Below are 25,082 nucleotides of genomic sequence, written 5' to 3'. Positions count from 1 at the left end.
AGGCTACAGTGAACCATGATCACGCCACTGCACTCCACCGTGTCTCAAAACAAAGAAACAAACAAACCAAAACAAAAGAAAACACCACCAGAAAAAAAAAGACTAGATCTAGTTAACTGCTTCTTAGCTTCTGTGTTTCAGAGTGAGGCATAGCGTGGCTGCCTGGAAGTTCTGCATGCCTGGAGGATAAGGTTAGGACCACTGTCCACTTCATTTGTCTGGACTATTCATTGGGAAATTCACAACTGTAAAAATCTGCATATCAGTGTTATTGAACAGGTCACTTTTTCCAGAAGGAGATGTTCTAACGTACTGCCGTAGGAATGTAGGGCTGGCTGTTACATTCCACATTGCCATGCAGTGCAGCGGTATACTTTTGCTTAATGCTTCTGCATCACAGTGGCACTCATTACCCCCGCACCTGGTGACTCGGGGTTTAGAGTACTTATGGTTCTGCCTCCTCAGAGAGTAAACCTCCATTCTTCTATCAACATGAGGAAAAAGCCAGTGGCATCTAATTGGATTTATATATAATTTCCACCAATCATGTTGTTTTCTCAACCTCACATTTAGTAGTGTCTGGCACTTTAATTTCTAAGGATTTATGCTCTTTTATCCTACACCTTTCATTTCAGTGGAATTGTGTGAGGGAGATAAGGTAAAATATATGCTTAATATTCCATATTCAACCAACGGCTAGACACAGTTTTTTGCATTTTTGTTGACAAATAATACTATCATAAGCTAACACATTTTAGAACTGAAAAAGACATTCTCTTTTAGTTTCCACTCACTAGAGTCACTCAAGCATTTATTATAATATGATCTGGATAGGTGACTTTTAAAAGATGTACTTGAATTATTTAGGTTATTTAAAAATACTTTATGCGTAAGAATATTTTGTTTCAGAAAATAAATTGCAGAAAAATTAAAAAAATAAATTTCAAAACTCTGAGAAATGCATAATATTCATCTTTTGAGAAATGAGAATACTTGCTAGGAGAAGAATATCGTTCCTTTTCTGTAATAGCAGATGGGTGTTTAGAATATCAAACTACTACAATAATTTTATTATTTTCTTTTATAAACTTTACAGTAGCTAAGGTTTAGTAGGAAAGTAATACTTTTGTTCATGCAAAGTGCTCTTTATTCTGGATGTGTCTCTGGGGTAAATTGTCTCATTTCAGTCTATATTAATAAATACATTTTATTCTGTATGTAACTCCTGATTCCTCGTAATTTTGGGGTGCCTTTCCAAACTAGAAAACCGATGTTCTGACTGTTTATTCATTTAAAGGGCATTATTGCATCAGAGTCAATGGTTTAGACTCTGGAGTCTTACTGCCCAGGTTCAAATTCTTAAAATGCTCCTAACTAGCCGTGGCAAAGTATGTAATATTTGTTTATTTGTTACCTCGTCTATATTGTGAGGAAAATAACAAAGCCTTCAAAAGCCTGTTGTGAGGATTAGATATGTTAATAGACAGAGACCACTTATAGTGCCTGGAATGTGATAACTACTATGTAAGTTTTGACGTTATTGTTAGTGTACTGAAAAGCAGAGCTCTGGAGATATTAGGGGAAATACTGAGAAACATTGATTTTTCTCTGCCTATCATGTAGAAAACAGTTACATTAGTCTCGTTTCCACAACTTTCTATTTTCATTTTCAGTGAGATTTTGAAAATATGATCTTTTGAAAGACTGTTTCATTTTCCTTTCAGGATGGCCATTTGGAAACACGATGTGCAAGATCAGTGGATTGGTCCAGGGAATATCTGTCGCAGCTTCAGTCTTTACGTTAGTTGCAATTGCTGTAGATAGGTAAGTCTGCACCAAACTCTGAATCCAGAAAAATGGGCATGTCTGCAACTAGTATACCAGAAAAATATATAACCTACTAAATTTGGACATATCTTTTCAAATTGTATTCACAATATCTACCTCTTTTTTTAAATTATTATACTTTAAGTTCTAGGGTACATGTGCACAACGTGCAGGTTTCTTCCATATGTATACATGTGCCATGTTGGTGTGCTGCACCCATCAACTCGTCATTTACATTAGGTATTTCTCCTAATGTTATCCCTGCCCCTGCCCCCCACCCAATGGCAGGCCCCAGTGTGTGATGTTCCCTGCCGTGTGTCCAAGTGTTCTCATTGTTCTATTCCCACCTATGAGTGAGAACATGTGGTGTTTGGTTTTCTGTCCTTGTGATAGTTAGCTGAGAATGATGGTTTCCAGCTGCATCCATGTCCCTGTAAAGGACATGAACTCATCCTTTTTATGGCTGCATAGTATTCCATGGTGTATATGTGCCACAATTTTCTTAATCCAGTATATCATTGAAGGATATTTTGGTTGGTTCCAAGTCTTTGCTATTGTGAATAGTGCCACAATAAACATACGTGTGCATGTGTCTTTATAGTAGCATGCTTTATAATCCTTTGGGTATATACCTAGTAATGGGATTGCTGGGTCAAATGGTATTTCTAATTCTAGGTCCTTGAGGAATCATCACACTGTCTTCCCCAGTGACTGAACTAGTTTACGCTCCTACCAACAGTGTAAAAGTGTTCCAATTTCTGCACACCCTCTCCAGCATCTGTTGTTTCCTGACTTTTTAATGATGACCTTTCTAACTGGTGTGAGATGGTATCTCATTGTGGTTGTGATTTGCATTTCTCTGATGACCAGTGATGATGAGCATTTTTTCATATATCTGTTGGCTGCACAAATGTCTTCTTTTGAGAGGTGTCTGTTCATATACTTTGCCCACTTTTTGATGGGGTTGTTTGTTTTTTTCTTGTAAATTTGTTTAAGTTCTTTGTAGATTCTGGATATTAGCCCTTTGTCAGAAGGGTAGATTGCAAAATTTTTCTCCCATTCTGTAGGTTGTCTGTTCACTCTGATGGTAGTTTCTTTTGCTGTGCAGAAGTTCTTTAGCTTAATTAGATCCCATTTGTCTATTTTGGCTTTTGTTGCCATTGCTTTTGTTGTTTTGGTCATGAAGTCCTTGCCCATGCCTATGTCCTGAATGGTATTGCTTAGGTTTTCTTCTAGGGTTTTTATGGTTTCAGGTCTAACATTTAAGTCTTTAATCCATCTTGAATTAATTTTTGTATGAGGTATAAGGAAAGGATCCAGTTTCAGCTTTCCACATATGGCTAGACAGTTTTCCCAGCACCATTTATTAAATAGGGAATCCTTTCCCATTGCTTGTTTTCGTCAGGTTTGTCAAAAATCAGATGGATGTAGATGTGTGGTGTTATTTCTGAGGCCTCTGTTCTGTTCCATTGGTCTATCTCTCTGTTTTGATACCACTACCATGCTGTTTTGGTTACTGTAGCCTTGTAGTATAGTTTGAAGTTGGGTAGCATGATGCCTACAGCTTGGTTCTTTTGGCTTAGGATTATCTTGGCAATGCGGGCTCTTTTTTAGTTCCATATGAACTTTAAAGTAGTTTTTTTCCAATTCTGTGAAGAAAGTCAATGGTAGCTTGATGGAGATGGCATTGAATCTATAAATTACCTTGGGCAGTATGGTCATTTTCACGATATTGATTCTTTCTATCCATGAGCATGAATGTTCTTCCATTTGTTTGTGTCCTCTTTTATTTCGTTGAGCAGTGGTTTGTAGTTATCCTTGAAGAGGTCCTTCACATCCCTTGTAAGTTGGATTCCTAGGTATTTTATTCTCTTTGTAGCAATTGTGAATGGGAGTTCACTCATGATTTGGCTCTCTGTTTGTCTGTTATTGGTGGATAGGAATGCTTGTGATTTTTGCACATTGATTTTGTATCCTGAGACTTTACTGAAGTTGCTTATCAGCTTAAGGAGATTTTGGGCTGAGATTATGGGGTTTTCTAAATATACAATGACGTCATCTGCAAAGAGGAACAATTTGACTTCCTCCTTTCCTAATTGAATACACTTTATTGCTTTCTGTTGCCTGATTGCCTTGGCCAGAACTTCCAACACTATGTTGAATAGGAGTGGTGAGAGAGGTCGTCCCTGACTTGTGCCAGTTTTCAAAGGGAATGCTTTCAGTTTTTGCCCATTCAGTATAATGTTGGCTGTGGGTTTGTCAAATAATAGCTCTTATTATTTTGAGATACATTCCATCAATACCTAGTTTATTGAGAGTTTTTAGCATGAAGGGCTGTTGAATTTTGTCAAAGGCCTTTTCTGCATCTATTGAGATAATCATGTGGTGTTTGTCATTGGTTCTGTTCATGTGATGGATTACATTCATTGATTTGCATATGTTGTACCAGCCTTGCATCCCAGGGATGAAGCAGACTTGATCATGGTGGATAAGCTTTTTGATGTGCTGCTGGATTCTATTTGCCAGTATTTCATTGAGGATTTCCGGATCGATGTTCATCAGGGATATTGGTCTAAAATTCTCTTTTTTTTGGGGGGTGTCTCTACAAGGCTTTGGTATCAGGATGATGCTGGCCTCATAAAATGAGTTAAAGAGGATTCCCTCTTTTTCTATTGATTGGAATAGTTTCAGAAGGTATAGTACCAGCTCCTCTTTGTACCTCTGGTAGAATTCAGCTGTGAATTCGTCTCGTCCTGGACTTTTTTTGGTTGGTAAGCTATTAATTATTGCCTCAATTTCAGAGCCTGTTATTGGTCTGTTCAGAGATTCAACTTCTTGGTTTAGTCTTGGAAGGGTGTACATGTCCAGGAATTTATCCATTTCTTTTAGATTTTCTAGTTTATTTGCATAGAGGTGTTTATAGTATTCTCTGATAGTAGTTTGTATTTCTGTGGGATCGGTGGTGATATCTCCTTTATCATTTTTATTGCATCTATTTGATTCTTCTCTCTTTTCTCCTTTTAGTGTTGCTAGTAGTCTATCAATTTTGTTGATCTTTAAAAAAAAACAGCTCCTGGATTCATTAATTTTTTAAGGGTTTTTTGTGTCTCTATCTCCTTCAGTTCTGCTCTGATCTTAGTTAGTTCTTGCCTTCTGTTAGCTTTTGAATTTGTTTGCTCTTGCTCCTCTAGTTCTTTTAATTGTGATGTTAGGGTGTGGATTTTAGATCTTTCCTGCTTTCTCTTGTAGGCATTTAGTGCTATAAAGTTCCCTCTACACACTGCTTTAAATGTGTCCCAGAGATTCTGGTATGTTGTGTCTTTGTCCTCATTGATTTCAAAGAACATCTTTATTTCTGCCTTCATTTCGTTATTTACCCAGTAGTCATTCAGGAGCAGGTTGTTCAGCTTCCATATAGTTGTGCTGTTTTGAGTGGGTTTCTTAATCCTGAGTTCTAATTTGATTGCACTGTGGTCTGAGTGACAGTTTGTTGTGATTTCTGTTCTTTTACATTTGCTGAGGAGTGCTTTACTTCCAACTATGTGGTCAGTTTTGGAGTAAGTGTGATGTGGTGCTGAGAAGAATGTATATGCTGTTGATTTGGGGTGGAGAGTTCTGTAGGCATCTATTAGGTCCACTTGTTGCGAGCTGAGTTCAAGTCCTGGATATCATTGTTAACATTCTGTCTCATTGATCTGTCTAATATTGACAGTGGGGTGTTAAAGTCTCCCATTATTATTGTGTGGGAGTCTAAGTCTATTTGTAGGTCTCTAAGGACTTGCTTTATGAATCTGGGTGCTCCTGTATTGGGTGCATATATATTTAGGATCGTTATTTCTTATTGTTGAATTGATCCCTTTACCATTATGCAATGGCCTTCTTTGTCTCTTTTGATCTTTGTCAGTTTAACGTCTGTTTTATCAGAGACTAGGGTTGCAACCCCTGCCTTTTTTTGCTTTCCATTTACTTGGTAGATCTTCCTCCATCCCTTTCTTTTGATTCTATATGTGTCTCTGCATGTGAGATGGGTCTCTTGAATACGGCACAGTGATGGGTCTTGACTCTATCCAATTTGCCAGTCTGTGTCTTTTAATTGGGGCATTTATCGCATTTACATTTAAGGTTAATAGCGTTATATTTGAATTTGATCCTGTCATTGGCGAGAGTGTCCCGATTTTCCAGGTACAGTCTGTCATGGCTTCCCTTGGCTAGGAAAGGGAAATTCCCCGACCCCTTGTGCTTCCCAGCTGAGGTGATGCCCCGTCCTGCTTTGGCTCACCCTCCGTGGGCTGCACCCACTGTCCAACCAGTCCCAGTGAGATGAACCAGGTACCTCAGGTGGAAATGCAGAAATAACCCATCTTCTGCATCTATCATGCTGGGAGCTGCAGACCAGAGCTGTTCCTATCCGGCCATTTTGGAACGGAACCTGAGAATATCTACCTCTTTAAGAGCAACATACCTACTAAAGTTTCAGTAATAAGAAAATGAAACTATTGAATTTTCCATACTTTAAAAATAAATAATTGGAGATGGTAAAATTTCCCTATTTTTCACACTACAATATAGACGTTTCTAACAGCAGAAATGCAAATGAGCTAAAATAAATCTGAAATTTTATCTAGATTTTAAGATTGAAAATCATTCATCCATTCATTCATTCACACATGTTGTTGAGCATTTATGATGTGCCAGATACTGGGCTGGGTTGGTAACATCTAAAACAAATTAGAAGTGCTGCCTCAGGAAGGCTACAATCTGGCGGAGCAGGCAAAGTCATTAACAAATATTTACAAATAATGCTTTCTAATAGGTGACCAGTGTTTGACAGCTATGCAAAAGAGATAATAATCAATTCTACCTATTAGGACAGGGAGTAGTGGATTCACAAAAGAAGTGAGACCTTCTGATTCCTTGAGAAGTCAGAAATTTACCCTTAGAAGAAACTGGGAAAAGGGCATCCCTTAAGACAAGTATATACTTATGGCATTGAAATAGGAGGCACTTGTTCAGAGAAATGCAGAGAGGTAGTTCAGCTGGAACAAGGCAGGTGAAGTGGTACATTTGTCCACAAAGAGAGAGATTTATTACGAGAAATTGACTCATAATTATGAAAACTGAGAAATCTCAGAATATGCTGCCTGTAAATTGGAGACCTCAGAAAGCCAGTGATATTATTCAGTCCAAGTCCCAAAGCCTGAGAACTAGGGATAGCCAATTGTGCAATTGGCCATTTGTGTAAATTGCATCCTGTGGGCAGGAGAATATGATATGAGATGTCCTAGCTCAAGCAATGCGTCAGGGAAAAAAGGGGGCAAATTCCTCCTTCCTCCACTTCTTGTTCTATTCAGGCCCTCAGATGACTGGATGATGCCTACCCACACTGGGAGGGCAATCCACTTTACCGAATCCACTGATTAAGATGCTAATCTTATCCAGAAACACTTTTATAGGCGCATCCAGAAATAAGATTCAATCTCAGCACCCCTTGGCCCAGTCAAGTCGATGGATTAAATTAGCCATCACACTTTTGTAGCAGAGACTCTCAGTGCTCTGCCAGATCTCTTAAACTTTCAGTGGGTTCTGTCTTACATCCAACTGCCAGTATCTTCATCTCTGTATCTCAAATCCAAATTGTGCAAAGTCTCAGTTCCTAAGCAGAACAGACAAGAAATGTCAGATAATTAATACCCCTAGAAGTAGCCCTCAACTAAAATCTCATGAGAGTTGATGTACTCACCATTCTCTCCCCTTGGGTTGCATAATTCTGCAACAAATGGTTTGATTCACATCCCTCGCTATCTACCTTCCCATTAATGAATGACTTCTCTATACTTTCAGTTATCTATTGATATATAATGAACCACCCCCAAATCAAACCACTTAGTGAGTTAAAATGACAGCAATATTTATTATGTCATGAATCTGTGATATGTACAGATTTAGAAAGTACAGCTTGTCTCTGTTCTACTTGATGTCAGGTGGAGCAGCTTCAAGGTTAGGGCTGAACCTTCTTTCACTCTCCTGTTGGTACCTAGTCCAGGGAGAACTTGAATATGTGGGGGCTAAGAGAGCTTTGTCTCTATTGGTCTCTCCAAATGGGCTCTCCAGCAAGGCTACTTGAAGGTACCTGGACTTCTTATATGTCAGTTCAGGGCTCTGACGGTTTGTGTCCCAGAAGAGAGTACCAGCAAAAATCATGATGTGGTATCATTTTTGTTGCATTCTATTCATGAGATTGAGTCATCAATCCTTAGCCAAGGAAAAGGGAATAGAATTTGGAAGCAATGTCAAAGAACTTGGAAATGTTTTAAAACTACCACATCTTTATTTCTTGTACTTGCACTCAAATGCTTTTTTTTTTCAGGGCTAGCTTTTGCAGGAAGCCAAACTAAAAAAATTCCCAGGCTGATTTCTCCTGACTGAATCCTTTGCCTGAATTTTACAGTTACGTTCCAAAGCACCTACTGTACAACTTCAACTGCACATTCAACAAAAGGCGCCTTAAATTAAACATGCCCAGAGCTGAACTCATTATTCCAAGCCCCACACCATACACAAACAAAATAAAAGGCAGCTGTTTTTTTCATGCTCCCCAAATCAGTGAAAGGCAGGACCAGTCACTCAATTCAAACAAAAAACCTGAGCTTTATCCTTGAATCTTCTTTCTGTCAATTTTGCTGTCACTCTCCAAATTCTATTATTTCTGAGTGCTAACTAGTTCTGAACCAGGCCACTGTCCTTTGCCACTTGGAATACTGAGATTGTTTTCTAACTGGCCTTCGGGCTCAGGAAGCCAACCTCCAATTTATTTTTTTCTCATAGCAGCCCAAATAAGCTTCTTAAATTGTAAAAATGATTCTGCCTTTTACAATGTAAATCCTTCAATGAATCCCCATTGCTCTTTAAATGAAGTCCAAACTTTTTAGCAGAATTTTAGTAATTATTATACAGTTTTTAATATTTTTATATTTCCATTGACTTTCTCAGCAGGGACTATTCTCTATCTTATTCATCTTTGCCTTCCTGAATATATACACACAAACACATATATATGTATGTTTACAAATATATAAGTATATATACTTATATATGTACATTTATTAAACAAATATGTAAGTACATATATTTGTTATAAATATAAATATATAAATACATATATTTGTTATAAATACAAATATATAAATACATATATGTACAGATAAACATATGTACTTTTATATTTGTTCATTATTACTTTTATTGTTAATAGTGTCTGCTATACTCCATTTATTCAAATTTTGAGTTAAAATTTATCTCCTATATAAATATATGTACTTATATATTTGTTTAATAAGTAAATTGAACAATAATATCCAAAACCCTATTAGTAGGTATTCAAAAAGAGCAAAATACATACGTTTGTGTCTATGAAATTACCCATAATTTCACGGCAGGTGAATGGGAGGATTCTCGGATTAGAAGACTGGAAGAACGCTTGAAGTTGAAGAGAGAAGATCTTACACATGAAGGAGTTATAAAGAATGACAACAGAGCAGTCAAAGCCCAGGCTAACTAGTCATTCTATGAAGATAAGTTAGATAAGTTAATTTGGAGTTGCTGCTCAGCCACTTAAAACTCTACATTTTCTTATCTACAGATCTGGAATGTAACAATTTTCATAACATTTCAGTTTTATGGAGTCATAAAAATCAAAGAAGATTAAATAGGTAATAGTTACTTTGAAAAAATATAAAATGTTACACAGTTGCATAATAGTGTGATTATCTTTTGATTAACATAATGAAATTCAATAATAATAACAAGATCCACAATATCAAAATTATAGTAAAATGAATCAGGCTTACTCTACATACTGACGCTGAATTTTTGTACTCACCAGAGGACATAGAATGTTAGGAAGGCTCATAATCAAAACTCATAATGAATACTCTCAGATTTTTACAGCTGTAAAGCAAATCAGCAAAACACTTAGTGGCTTCAAACAATATTGGTTTATTACATCTCATGATTTTGTGGGTTAATTGGGCACCTCTTTGTTCACCCTCCTGCTCCATGTGTTATAACTGGAATCACTCATGTTGCAGCATTATTCTGGGAGCTAAACTGGGGCTGGAACATCCAAAATGGCTAAGCTCTTATCTCCCAGAATCTTTCTCTACATGCCTTTCATCTAATTCAAGCTTCTTGGAAATTGAAGTCTGGATTTTAAGAGGAAGCATCCAGAAGGACCTGCCCCACATGCAAGTGTATAAAAAGCTTCTGCTTGCATCATGTTTGCTAATATCCTATTGGTCAAAGCAAGTTACACAGATAATGCGTAGGGGACCACACAAGAGCCTGAGGGATAAAAGGTTCATTGATTGCTACAGATCAGCAGTCTACCACAGCCTAAGAGCTACCCATCTAAAGAGGACACTGTAGAGGTTGAGTTTGAGCTCTGAAGCCAAACTACTTGTGTTAAAATCCTGTGTAATGGTAAGATTTTTACATTTCCAATTCTGTTTTCCTATCTTTTAAGCAAGGAGGCTTAAAGAGACAGTCCATGGCACAAGACAGGGATGCCCTCTCTCACCGCTCCTATTCAACATAGTGTTGGAAGTTCTGGCCAGGGCAATCAGGCAGGAGAAGGAAATAAAGGGTATTCAATTAGGAAAAGAGGAAGTCAAATTGTCCCTGTTTGCAGACGACATGATTGTTTATCTAGAAAACCCCATCGTCTCAGCCCAAAATCTCCTTAAGCTGATAAGCAACTTCAGCAAAGTCTCAGGATACAAAATCAATGTACAAAAATCACAAGCATTCTTATACACCAACAACAGACAAACAGAGAGCCAAATCATGAGTGAACTCCCATTCACAATTGCTTCAAAGAGAATAAAATACCTAGGAATCCAACTTACAAGGGATGTGAAGCACCTCTTCAAGGAGAACTACAAACCACTGCTCAAGGAAATAAAAGAGGATACAAACAAATGGAAGAACATTCCTTGCTCATGGGTAGGAAGAATCAATATCGTGAAAATGGCCATACTGCCCAAGGTAATTTACAGATTCAATGCCATCCCCATCAAGCTACCAATGACTTTCTTCACAGAATTGGAAAAAATTACTTTAAAGTTCATATGGAACCAAAAGAGAGCCCGCATCGCCAAGTCAATCCTAAGCCAAAAGAACAAAGCTGGAGGCATCACACTACCTGACTTCAAACTATACTACAAGGCTACAGTAACCAAAACAACATGGTACTGGTACCAAAACAGAAATATAGATCAATGGAACAGAACAGAGCCCTCAGAAATAATGCCGCTTACCTACAACTATCTGATCTTTGACAAACCTGAGAAAAACAAGCAATGGGGAAAGGATTCCCTATTTAATAAATGGTGCTGGGAAAACTGGCTAGCCATATGTAGAAAGCTGAAACTGGATCCCTTCCTTACACCTTATACAAAAATCAATTCAAGATGGATTAAAGATTTAAACGTTAGACCTAAAACCATAAAAACCCTAGAAGAAAAACTAGGCATTACCATTCAGGACATAGGCGTGGGCAAGGACTTCATGTCCAAAACACCAAAAGCAATGGCAACAAAAGCCAAAATTGACAAATGGGATCTAATTAAACTAAAGAGCTTCTGCACAGCAAAAGAAACTACCATCAGAGTGAATAGGCAACCTACAACATGAGAGAAAATTTTCGCAACCTACTCATCTGACAAAGGGCTAATATCCAGAATCTACAGTGAACTCAAACAAATTTACAAGAAAAAAACAAACAACCCCATCAAAAAGTGGGCGAAGGACATGAACAGGCACTTCTCAAAAGAAGACATTTATGCAGCCAAAAAACACATGAAAAAATGCTCATCATCACTGGCCATCAGAGAAATGCAAATCAAAACCACTATGAGATATCATCTCACACCAGTTAGAATGGCAATCATTCAAAAGTCAGGAAACAACAGGTGCTGGAGAGGATGTGGAGAAATAGGAACACTTTTACACTGTTGGTGGGACTGTAAACTAGTTCAACCATTGTGGAAGTCAGTGTGGCGATTCCTCAGGGATCTAGAACTGGAAATACCATTTGACCCAGCCATCCCATTACTGGGTATATACCCAAATGACTATAAATCATGCTGCTATAAAGACACATGCACACGTATGTTTATTGCGGCATTATTCACAATAGCAAAGACTTGGAACCAACCCAAATGTCCAACAATGATAGACTGGATTAAGAAAATGTGGCACATATACACCATGGAATACTATGCAGCCATAAAAAATGATGAGTTCATATCCTTTGTAGGGACATGGATGAAACTGGAAACCATCATTCTCAGTAAACTATTGCAAGAACAAAAAACCAAACACCGCATATTCTCACTCATAGGTGGGAATTGAACAATGAGATCACATGGACACAGGAAGGGGAATATCATACTCTGGGGACTGTGGTGGGGAGGGGGGAGGTGGGAGGGATAGCATTGGGAGATATACCTAATGCTAGATGATGAGTTAGTGGGTGCAGCGCACCAGCATGGCACATGTATACATATGTAACTAACCTGCACAATGTGCACATGTACCCTAAAACTTAAAGTATAATTAAAAAAAAAAAAAAAAAAGAGACAGTCCATGCAAATTAATGGAACAGAGTCTGAAACGGTTTTAGGCATTCATGTTCTTTGTTACTTTTTATTATTAACAGTGTCTGCTATACTCCATTTATTCAAATTTTGAATTAAAATTTATCTCTTATCAATTACAGAAAATGACAATTCATGCCTTTCTACTATAAATGGTAACTTACTATATTTTTGAGGGGACTGTGGGGTGAGAGGCCTGTAACTACATACATAAATTTGGTGTATGACTTGGTCAGAAGTGATGAAGCAGTGCCTCATTTATATTTGTCTTTAATTGCAGGTTCCGGTGTGTGGTCTACCCTTTTAAACCAAAGCTCACTGTAAAGACAGCGTTTGTCATTATTATGATCATCTGGGTCCTAGCCATCACCATTATGTCTCCATCTGCAGTAATGTTACATGTGCAAGAAGAAAAATATTACCGAGTGAGACTCAACTCCCAGAATAAAACCAGTCCAGTCTACTGGTGCCGGGAAGATTGGCCAAATCAGGAAATGAGGAAGATCTACACCACTGTGCTGTTTGCCAACATCTACCTGGCTCCCCTCTCCCTCATTGTCATCATGTATGGAAGGATTGGAATTTCACTCTTCAGGGCTGCAGTTCCTCACACAGGCAGGAAGAACCAGGAGCAGTGGCACGTGGTGTCCAGGAAGAAGCAGAAGGTCATTAAGATGCTCCTGATTGTGGCCCTGCTTTTTATTTTGTCATGGCTGCCCCTGTGGACTCTAATGATGCTCTCAGACTACGCTGACCTTTCTCCAAATGAACTGCAGATCATCAACATCTACATCTACCCTTTCGCACACTGGCTGGCATTCGGCAACAGCAGTGTCAATCCCATCATTTATGGTTTCTTCAACGAGAATTTCCGCCGTGGTTTCCAAGAAGCTTTCCAGCTCCACCTCTGCCAAAAAAGAGCAAAGCCTATGGAAGCTTATGCCCTAAAAGCTAAAAGCCATGTGCTCATAAACACATCTAATCAGCTTGTCCAGGAATCTACATTTCAAAACCCTCATGAGGAAAACTTGCTTTGTAGGAAAAGTGCTGAAAAACCCCAACAGGAATTAGTGATGGAAGAATTAAAAGAAACTACTAACAGCAGTGAGATTTAAAAAGAGCTAGTGTGATAATCCTAACTCTACTATGCATTATATATTTAAATCGATTGCTTTTTGTGGCTTTGCACTTCAAATTTTTCAAAGAATGTTCTAAATAAAACATTTACTGAAAGCCCTCTCTGGCAAAAAAACAAAAATAAACAAAAATGGTCATAAGATCATAAACAATCTTATGTTGTATAAAAATACGTAGAGTGACTTAGACATGTTTGCATGAATAAATATATTTCTAGAGAACAGTTTACAAAGCCTCATCTTTCCCAACTTAACCATTTGTGTATGCGTCAAATCAAGCTTGCACGCGTGCGTGCATGTGTGTGTGTGTATTTTCCCCAAATGGTGATGATGAGCAGTGCTTTGCATGAAACTAGATTTTATCAATTTCTCCTTTGATTTTGGATTTAAAATTTTACATTACAAGACTATTACTCTGCTTATGTTTATAAACTGTACTTGGTTTTCTAAGAAATACATTCAATCACATGAAATTCTCTGCTGTTGTTTTTCTCATTTCCATTACTTCATTTCGGTTAATCTACAAAGGCAAGATATTATAGGTCCATGGGTAATTATATCACAGAGGCCCTCACTTCCTGTGTATTAGAACTGTAGTAGCAAATAAAGGGACACATATTTCTTTATATTTAAAAGTTGATTTTTTAAAAAGAGTACAAAGGAGTTTTTGTTGGCTTTTTCATATTTTCATAAGTGAAGTTTATGCCCTAGTTGAACACACATTTGTTACAGAGCTGATTGAGGACCCCAACTTAACCCCTTTTTCTAACAGAATCTCTGATGTAAAGAAGCAAACCCTTTAATAATGCAGCAGTTAGCAGAAAAACGGCACCTTTCTTTGAAGTGTTTAATCATAGATGTTTAACAATTATCATGACTCTCACATAGAGAGCAAGAACAATTATTTCAAATCTTCTACTGAGCACATTTAAATCCAGCACCCTGGGTTTAGTAAATTAGTATTATTGTTTAAAAATGAATTAACAACCCCTGGTTTCAGCTATGTTAGAATTATCTAATGATAATGGTTGTCAGCGTTAGCTTTTATTCTAGGATGAGGTAAATCTCTAGAAAATTGGAAATTATAACAAAATAAACAGTTTGGCAAATAAAAATAAATTTCTAGAAGTGAAGCTATTTTACTTTTTTCAGTCATTTTTGTGGTTCAAACTAAAAGCATTTGCTATGGTTTGGATGTGGTTTGTCTCCATCAAAACTCATGGTAAAATTTGATTCCCAGTGTGGCAGTGTGGGAAGCTGGAACCTAGAGGGAGGTGATCAGATCATGGGGGCACCACCCTCATTAATAGGTTAATGTCATTTCACAGGAGTGAGTTCTTACTCTTCTGAAACTGGATTCATTATGGCAAAAGTGGGTTGTTGTAAAGCAAGATTCTTCTCATGTTTTGTCTCTTTGGACATGCCTGCTCACTTTTCTGCTTCTCTGCCACGTTGTAACGTAGGACATGGCCCTCACCAGAAGCCAAGCAGATGCCAGTGCCATGCTCTTAAACTTTCCAGTCACCACAATTGTGAGCCAAATAAACCTCTTTTCTTTGTAAATTACAAAACCTCAGAATTCCATTATAGCAACACTAAATGGAATAAAACTTTTCCACATTCTAGTCTTTTGAGAAATAATTGTAGTTTTTTGCTTATTTGTTTGTTTTTGTTTTTTTGGGTTTTTTTTTTTTTTTTTTACGAAGTCTCTCTCTGTTGCCTAGGTTGGATAGGCTGGAGTGCAGTGGTGTGATCTCTGCTGAATGCAACCTCCACCTCCCAGGTTTAAGGAATTCTCCTGCCTCAGCCTCCCCAGTAGCTGGGATTACAGGTACGCACCACTGCACCTGGCTAATTTTTGCTTTTTTTTGAGATGGAGTCTCACTCTGTCGCCCAGGCTGGAGTGCAGTGACATGATCTCAGCTCACTGCAAGCTCCGCCTCCCAGGTTCACGCCATTGTCCTGCCTCAGCATCCCAAGTAGCTGGGACTACAGGCGCCCGCCACCACGCCTGGCTAATTTTTTGTATTTTTAGTAGAGACAGGGTTTCACCATGTTAGCCAGGATGGTCTCGATCTCCTGACTGTGTGATCAGCCCGCCTGGGCCTCCCAAAGTGCTGGGATTACAGGCATGAGTCACTGCACCTGGCCTAATTTTTGCATATTTTTAGTAGAGACGGAGTTTCGCCATGTTGGCCAGGCTGGTCTTGAACTCTTGATTTCGGGTGATCTACTCACCTCGGCCCCCCAAAGTGCTGGGACCATAGGTGTGAGCCACCACACCCAGCCAATTGTTGAGTTTTTAGTTGAATTGAGCCATGTGTTATTTGAATATACAAGTGTTATTTCCTACAATTATGAAGGGCAACTCTTAAAAGTTGTAGGTATAGAATTTGACCATATATTCTTTTATCTTGATTTACTGAAATACTATTTACAGTCAGTGTACTCAGGCATAGAAGATTATTTTGATATAGACTATCACTTTCTTATGGGCCTCCTCAGACAGATCACATTCTGTCAGCACTTGAAACTCATTATCACTAAATTGCATGTCCTCCCATTCATCTGCCTGCTTTTATCACCTTCTATTCCCTGTTTCATCTTCCCTAATGGTTACAAAACTCCCCTTACTGCATCTTATCCTGATGTTCAGTCTTGCATCTTTTAATTATTTCTAAAGTTGGCAAAGGCATGTTCCTGAACTGGAGGACTAATTTGCTTTCTTTCATTAATAAATAGTTTGACAAATATAAGTAAGTCTCTGGGAGTCTATCTATTATATTTCTTATAATAGCTCTCTCTCTTTTTGTAATAGGCTCTCTGCCTCTTAAAAGATGTGCATTTTAAAAGCCCACCATGGACTGGCCCTCATCTCCTGATTATATCTCTGACACAAATTGTTTTCAAAACTCAAGTCAGAAATGGTCAGCCTAGATTGTTGTGTTTTTCCTCATTTATTACTTATTCACTGCTTTACTCCCTTATTTGACTGTCTATATTTTGTCCAAGATCTGTTAAAAAGCCACCTCTCTCAGAAGTCTGCATTCTTACAGCAGAAATTGTTATTCTTTTCTAAGTACTATGTACCTCTTATATATGACAACCTAACTTGTAATTGCTTTGTCTTGTGCTTGCAACTAGAATATAAATTTCTTAAGGGCATAATGAATTAGGCCTTTCTCATCTTTAGATCCCCTACAGTGTGGATCACAGTAATAGGCAGTAAATACATATATGCTAGATAATTGCCACAGGCAAAAACCATCTGTCATGTTGCTTAAGAGGAATGTCTAATTCTGAACAAGTAGAATTTTGCATAGAGATTCTAGTATACCTGTTACAGACAAAGGAGAGCTTTTCTATGAATTCAAACAACAAAATAACAGATAAAGAAAGCTAAAATGTCTTGAACATGCATAGTCACTAAGATTTAGGTTATATAGTCATATATGATTTGCTACCTAATAGCTTAGTGCTTTGTACAAACAAATTTCCTATGCCTGAATTTTCTTATCTGTAATATGGGAATAACAATAGCTCCTTCCTCCTGGTCTGCTGTGAGTATTAAATGATGGGGGGAAGTTTGTATAATAAAAAGCAGAGAAACTATAACTTAGCAAAGGCTAAATGATTGTTGCTGTCTCGATGATAGTGAAAAGTATTAATAGGAGTAGTAGTTATAATAGTCTCAAGCCCATGCTAGGTTATATTTTACATGTTTGATAACCCTCACTAGAGCACTCCAAGGTATGTATTATTCCCATTTTACAGATGAGAGTACCAAGTCTAAGAGAAGCTGGTTTACTCAAAGTCATGAAGCTTGAAAGTAGTACAAACAAGTTTGTAACTCAGAAACATATAATTCCAAAACGTTATTTTTTCCTTCTATATCATATCATCTGTGTGTTATGATGAACTTATTTTGGACTACCTCTTAACCACTTCTTCAATCACCATTTTTCTGATTGTAAAATAATACCTGGGCTACTTGTAGAATTTGTGAGAAACACAGAATAGTACAAAGAAGAGAATAAAATTACACATAATCCCTCTAGCAAGAAGAAAAAAAACACACTGAAAACACATATTTCAACTAACACTTACTTCAGCACCCTGTATATAAAATTTGCCAATAGTGATTATTTCCTAAAGTAGATTCCTAGCAGGAAAATTACTAGAAAGAGCATTTTTGTAATACTTTTGATATGTACCTTGTTATTTTTAAAACTATTAATATAAAATTCCAGTTTTGTGGCTGATCATCTCACAGTATCCTTAACACGTTAAGTTTTTCTTCAACTTTGCTACTTTTATATGTGAAAAATCAGTTAAATTTGTTTTGATTACTAGTGTAGTTGAACATTGCTCTGTTTCTTACTAATTTATATTTCTTCCTCTTCCTATTCTTTGGCCATTTTCCCTGTGTATTTTTTGTTTCCTTTTGTATTTTTATTCATTGCTACACATTTTTGTATTTAAGGCATAGCATCTTCAATAAAAGGCAGAACAATCTTTTTAAAAAACAAGTTAGATGTCACTTTCTCATTTCAAAGCCATCAATAGTTTCCTTTCAAATTAGGAAAGAAACAAACTCCTAGGCTTACATACATTTACCTTTTCTGCCCTTGCCTACCTCTTAACCTCATCTTGAACTCAATACTCATCATTCACACAGACTGTCTGTCTCTTCCTCTGACATCGGCCAAGCCCTTTGCTGCTTCTGTGTTGTGCACCTGTGTTCTTCCTGCCAGGAATGTCCTCCCCATTTACCTTCACATATCGGCTCCCCCTTAGCCTTCAGTGTTCAACTGAAACCCCACCTGAGCCTTGCCTATTTCCTGCATAGCTCTTCTAATTATCTGCAATAATCTTCAAAATTTATTGAATTACTTGTTTAATATCTATCCCCTACCAAGAAGCAAAATCCATAAAGGCAAAGATTTTTGTCTTGTTTATCATTGTATCATTCAGTGTCTAAGAGAGTGTGTGGCTCATAATGGACACATGATAAATATTTGAGCAAATTAACTGGTTGCAAATATTACCAGTTTTTAATTTTCATTAAATTTATTTATGAATATGTGTTATTTTATTTTTAAATATTGAAATAATTCAGAACATAATAGAAACATTAAGTAATATACAAAAGCAGATGAAATAAAATAAAGTAAAATAAAATAAAATCATTATTCTGCTGTCACTTACTGATAATCATTCTTGCTGTCATTTGTGGGCAAGGGTACATGCTTTCTTTCACTATGATTCTGAGGCATATACTTTATTACCTTTTTATGTAACTTAGTGTATCAAGGACATGTTTTATGTTGTTTAGTAGTCATCAAAATATTTTATTTTCATTCCACTTCCATTATTTATTGAGTTTCTTCCCTGTACCTGGAAATATAAATTATTTCTTACATTTTATAAAATGATACAGTTATTTACACCTTGTAAAATACTGGGCATATTTATAATCATCTTTATCGGGGAACCTGCCCCGATATTCATGTAGGTTCTTTTCTATTTTCCTTAAGCGTCGGCCAGCTTGAGAAATAAAGGGACAGAGTACAAAAGAGAGAATTTTTAAAGCTGGGCATCTCAGGGAGACATCACATGTCGGTAGGTTCCGTGATGCCCCACAAGCTGCAAAAACCAGCAAGTTTTTATTAGGGAGTTTCAAAAGGGGAGGGAGTGTGCGAATAGGTGTGGGTCACAGACATCAAGTACTTTACAAGGTAATAGAATATCACAAGGCAAGTGGAGGCAGGGTGAGATCACAGGACCACAGGACGGGGTGAAATTAAAATTGCTAATGAAGTTTTGGGCACCATTGTTATTGATAACATCTTATCAGGAGACAGGGTTTTGAGATCAACCGGTCTGACCAAAATTTATTAGGCGGGAATTTCCTCTTCCTAATAAGCCTGGGAGCGCTATGGGAGACTGGAGTCTATTTCACCTCTGCAGTCTCGACCTTCACAGACAGGCGCACCTGGGGGGGGGCTGTTTATAAGCCTATACCTCCAGGCACGTATTCTCTTTCTCAGGGATGTTCCATGCTGAGAAAAAGAATTCAGCGATATTTCTCCCATTTGCTTTTGAAAGAAGAGAAATATGGCTCTGTTCTGCTTGGCTCACCGGTGGTGAGAGTTTAAGGTTATCTCTCTTATTCCCTGAACTATTGCTGTTATCCTGTTCTTTTTCCAAGGTGCCCACATTTCATATTGCTCAAACACACATGCTGTACAATTTGTGCAGTTAATGCAATTATTACAGGGTCCTGAGGCAATATACATCCTCCTCAGCTGACAAGATTAAGAGATTAAAGTAAAGACAGGCATAGGAAATCACAAGGGTATTGATTGGGGAAGTGATAAGTGTCCATGAAATCTTTACAATTTATGTTTAGAGATTGCAGTAAAGACAGGCATAAGAAATTACAAAAGTATTAATTTGGGGAACTAATAAATGTCCATGAAATCTTCACAATCCACATTCTTCTGCCATGGCTTCAGCCAGTCACTCCGTTTGGGGTCCCTGACTTCCCACGACACATCTTAGAACAGACTTCCAAGAAATTCAATTACTTGGCCAAAAATGCATGTACATTTCTTACTGTTTTAATGCAGATTGTCAAATATTTCTTGGAAAGATTTTTAACATTTAATACCTCACTTAGTGATGTAAAACTTTGTTCACTCACTTACTCTCAAATACTACGCATTCCATAAAACTAGTTGTTTTGCCAATTTGATAAGAAAGAACTTGTATCCCCATGTGTATTGCTACACAATTGAACATTAAAAAATATTCTACATTTAATTTGATTCATTTGTATTCATTTGTCTTCACTTGTATTCATTTGCATTTCCACCTTAGTCAATTCCCTCTTCATGGTTTTTGCCCTCATCTCCATTTATTTTTCTTAGCAACTTGTAAACACACTCTCTAATTCAAGATATTAATCTTTGAGTAGCAGGCAGATAGCTACATTTTCCCTTATTCAACATGCACCTGTGTGCACATGTATGCATACAGATATGAGGGTAAAGACCTCAGCCTTGAAAGAGTTTTTTTTTTAAGTGACTTAAAGAAGATAGATAATTATATCTCTCTCATAAAATTATACCTGATGGGAGTGGTCTAGTTTAGCATAGCATTTATTTAGAAACCCAGATTCCTTCCTTCTGACTGCTAAAGAGCAGGAATCAGCAAACTACCCTCAAATCTGGCCCTCCACCACATTTTAGCAGGTACAATCTTATTAGAACACAGCTCTGCCCATTTTATTTATAGATTGTCTATAGCTGCTTTTGTGCTAGAATAGAAGATCTGAGTAATTGACACAGAGACCATCCAGTTGACAAAGCCTAAAATATTTACTATCTGAATAATTATGGAAAACTAGTTAATTTCTCCACAGAGTTTTGTTCTTGTCTCCATGGTCACAACTAACCAATAGGCACATCCATGTATAAGAACATGGGGAGGGAAAGGAAGAGCTCTAGGGCAGGTAGTGGGTCTTTAAATTGTGGAAAACCTGGAAAGCATACAAGTCATTGCTGCTTATATACAGTTAGCCAAATGTACTCACATAGCCACGCCAATCTTCAAGGACAGCTGGGACCCACTACTAGGGCAGGTAGTCGGTCTTTAAATTGTGGAAAACCTGGAAAGTATACAAATCACTGTTGTTTATATACAGTTAGCGAAATTTACTCACATAGCCACGCCAATCTTCAAGGACAGCTGGGAAATGTAGTCTTCAGGTAAGCAGCCATGTGCCCAGTCTAAATTCTACTACTATAGAAAAAAGAGAGAACAGATTGTTTACATTTTTACATTATCAAATATACTATTTTTTATTTTTGAAATCATTTTTTAATTTTGATTTTAGAAAGTACTTTCAAGTCTTTACACAAGACATTTGCTTTCTGTGGTAGGTAAAATAATAGTTTCCTCCCTTCTAAGATATCCATGTCTAAATCCCTGGCATTTCTAAGTATGTTACTGTATTTGACAAAAGAAACTTCGCAGATGTACTTAAGCTAAGAATCTAGAAATGAAAAAATCATTCTGGATTATTTAGGTAGACCCAACATAATCATAAGGGTACTTCTAAGCAGAAGAAAGATACAGAAGGGAGAGGCAAAAGAAACTCTGACTATAACAGAGATCAGAGTGGCACAATTTGAGAAAAATTGAAACCTGTCTTTGAATGTGTGGGAAAGGGACATGACTCAAGGAATGTCATGAGTGGCCTCTAGAGATGGAAAAGGCAAGGAAATGCGTTTTTCCTCTAGAGCTTCCAGAAAGAAATACAGCCCTGATGATGACTTGATTTTAGCCCAGTAAGGCCTATGTTGCACTTATAACCTATGGGACTGTAAGAATATATATTTGTGTTGTTTTGACACACTAAGTTTGTGGTAATTTGTTGTGGCCATAATAGAAAATGAATGCAGGCCCTGGTGCCTGGAAGTGAGAAGCCACAGTGACAATAAGTAGGTGTAAGTGGCTTGAAATATGGCAATGAAGAGGGTTTGGAAGAATTCTGAGGATCCTGATAGACTAAGCCTAGATCTTTTTGAATGGGCTGTTGGTAAAAATATGGATATTAGCAATTCTGTTAGTGAAAACTGAGAAAGAAATAAGAACCAGGAGAGAGAGAAACATTTATCACTTTAGAGAATGCCTACATTGTCATGAAAAGACTCTTAGTAGAAAAGTGGATGTTTAAGGCACTGCTTGTACAGACTCAGAAGGAAATGAGGGGCATGTTAGGGAAATTTGAGGAAAGGAGAGCCTTGTTATATAGTGGCAGAGGTTTCATAGAATTAGGTCTTGTCATTTTGTGGAAATTAGAACTTGGATATTTAGCTGAGAAAATTTTTGAGCAAAATATTGTAGGCATGGCTTGGTTGCTTCTTGTTGATTATAGTAAAATTCAAGAGGAAATAAATTAAGGGAAGAATGGTCTTTAATAAAAGAAAACATGTTTTGATAGTTTGAGAACTTCAAAGACTATTTGGATTGCAAAAAATGAAATTAAGGGAGTCATTGTCAGAAAAGTATGCTATATGAAAAAAATCCAGGGTATGTTTGGATAATCTTTTGCTAAATTTCAGAAAAACAAAAGATCAGAGTATTCAGAGAGTAAGCATGTGACTCATAGATACCCTTAGCCATCTCAGCAGAAGCCAAAAATGGAAATGGGATTATCTTTGAAAAATCTGTTGAGGATCCTCTTGTGTAATAGAATTTAATCTGTTGCCTACATAGGAGACCCACCAAGTTTTTGAGAATGTTATATCAGCAGAAAACACTACCTGATTAAACTAAAAATGACTGAGAGGGGATGACATGAAAGAAGGCTCTAAAATTCCCAAAATTCTATAGGCAAAAAACAAGCTGGTAAAACTCTTCAACTGTAAAAGGTGATACCTTTCATGAATAAGGGAAGATGACAATAAGGACAGAGTTGAAAACTCAAAAGGCAAAGCCATGAGCCCACATAAAAGAGCTAAGAGCTTAGAGGGCAGAGCCAAGAGCTCAGAGGGAATCAAAACCACAAGCCACAGAAGATTATTCCTAGGGCTTAGAACCTAAGGGAATCTGCATCACTGGATTTAAAAAAATATTTGGGATTGGTGACTCCTATTTTTCCTTCCATTTTCTCTCCTTTTGAGAAGGAACGCCTGTAAATGTTATCCTATGCCAGCCCTACTATTGTATTTTAGAAGCAGGTAACCTGCTTGTTTGGTTTATAGGTCCACAGATGGAGAGGAATTGTGCCAACTAAGTGCCACTAAGTTTGTGATCATTTTTTTTATGGGAGAAATATAAAAAGAATACACTTCATCTTCTTTTTTAAAAAATCAGTTATTTGATTTGTTTGAAGTGTACATTTTTGTAAGGAAAAATATTTTCTATACTTTTTAATAGGTTCTTTCATTCAATGATATCTCTGCCTGGCTTGCGTTATAACTAGTTAAGGAATTCTAGTTTGAATCTGCCTTCTGTCTTAGGTAACATTTACCAAGCATCCAGTGACAGCCGCTCCACCTGGTGGTCGCTTGTACTTCTCCCATGCTTAGGGATTGTGCTGTAGTGCATTTCTTTTCTCTGGATAGTGAATGATGGTGGTTAGTGGAGCATGGATTATACCACATACACATTAAACATATGTCCAATTCAGCAAACAAGACATTAAAAATACATACATTAAAAAATCCAAAGATTCAGCTTGAATGAATTTACATAGAAAGTTACAATTTGAAGACTATAAGAAGCTGCATGAATTTCAGAATAGGAATGTTTTATGTTTTATAGTTGCTGATTATAATATAGAAAGAGGATAATCATGGTCTTTCCAGTGGCTAATGCCTCACATGGCCCACAGTTATGGTAGTGTGGCAGTTAAAACAAAAGATACCAGAGCAGGAAGAGAGGTTCCAATCAAGGATTCATTGCTTGTTATCAGTTGCATGATTATGGGCAAGGTAATTAAACCTTCTGTGCATCAGTGTCCTCATTTGTAAAATGAGGTGATAATATTACCTATTTGCAAAATTGTTCTTAAATGAGTCACATAAAGCATTTGAAACTGCTTGCTCTTCATATAATTATGTCTGCAATTGCACATACCACATATTCAGGTAGGAAAAGCCAAATTTAAAAATATTGAATAAAAAAGAAAGTCAAGAAAGTTTCTTCACCTGATAAATTAGCCCTGAGTAGTGACTTTGTGTAAGCTTTCACCAGTTACAGAGTCATTGTTACAGAAGATGACATATATGTAGCATACAAATACTAATTAAGGTTAAAATGGAAAAAATTAATAATGGTGAAAATCTCAATCCTGCAGGAATGAGAGTGGACTAATAATGGACTATGTATCATTGCTTAATATATATCAAATGCTTTTTTTCATTTATTGCTTTCCTTTTTTATACTGTGGGCTTTTGAGGAAAAATAATCTATTTTTAAATCTTTGTATCTTTAGCACTTAGCATATTGCCTTAGAGATGTAAGTGAATAATCATTGATTTTGAGTAAATTGAATGTCAGAACAAGTGTTGTAACTTATGAACTTGTTACTCTAATATCTGCATTGCCTCTTGGATAAAACATTATGATCTGTGATTGTGGACTGGAATAAAATAAATAAAACATTTGTCCAATCAGAATTCTTGGTTTTCTATTAAATATTTCTTGTAAGCAAATATATTTTTCTTACTGAAGAGCTCACAATGATACTTTACTTATTACCAAAGCATAATGATAGTGAGTTAATTTCAGATAAAGAACTTTGCCAGGAACTATATTACCAGCATTTTTTTCTATTAGTTTCTTAATATTGATTTCAATTTTCTAAAAGCATATCTCTAAAAATTTGGAATCTCTATTTGAAAAACTATTTTTTAAGTATCACAACAGAAGAGTACTTATTTTAAAATTA

The 25,082-nt window shown here is 36.9% G+C and overlaps 1 protein-coding gene across 2 annotated transcripts in view; it reads left to right on the top strand.

Moving 5' to 3' along the window:
* Window positions 1–24,793, top strand: part of NPFFR2 (neuropeptide FF receptor 2) — a 127,832-nt gene extending 103,039 nt beyond the window's left edge. For both annotated transcript variants that reach the window (XM_001158763.7, XM_054683020.2), the window contains 2 exons: window positions 1,725–1,824; window positions 12,763–24,793. In XM_001158763.7, the coding sequence (XP_001158763.2) occupies window positions 1,725–1,824; window positions 12,763–13,597 (935 nt within the window). In that variant the 3' untranslated portion in view covers window positions 13,598–24,793. The remainder of the gene's footprint in view (window positions 1–1,724; window positions 1,825–12,762) is intronic.
* The last annotated feature ends 289 nt before the right edge of the window (window positions 24,794–25,082 follow it).

Source organism: Pan troglodytes, chromosome 3 (assembly GCF_028858775.2).
Source record: "Pan troglodytes isolate AG18354 chromosome 3, NHGRI_mPanTro3-v2.0_pri, whole genome shotgun sequence".
NCBI lineage: Eukaryota > Metazoa > Chordata > Mammalia > Primates > Hominidae > Pan > Pan troglodytes.
Note: the sequence above shows the minus strand (reverse complement) of the source record. Positions and strands in the feature narration are given on the sequence as shown.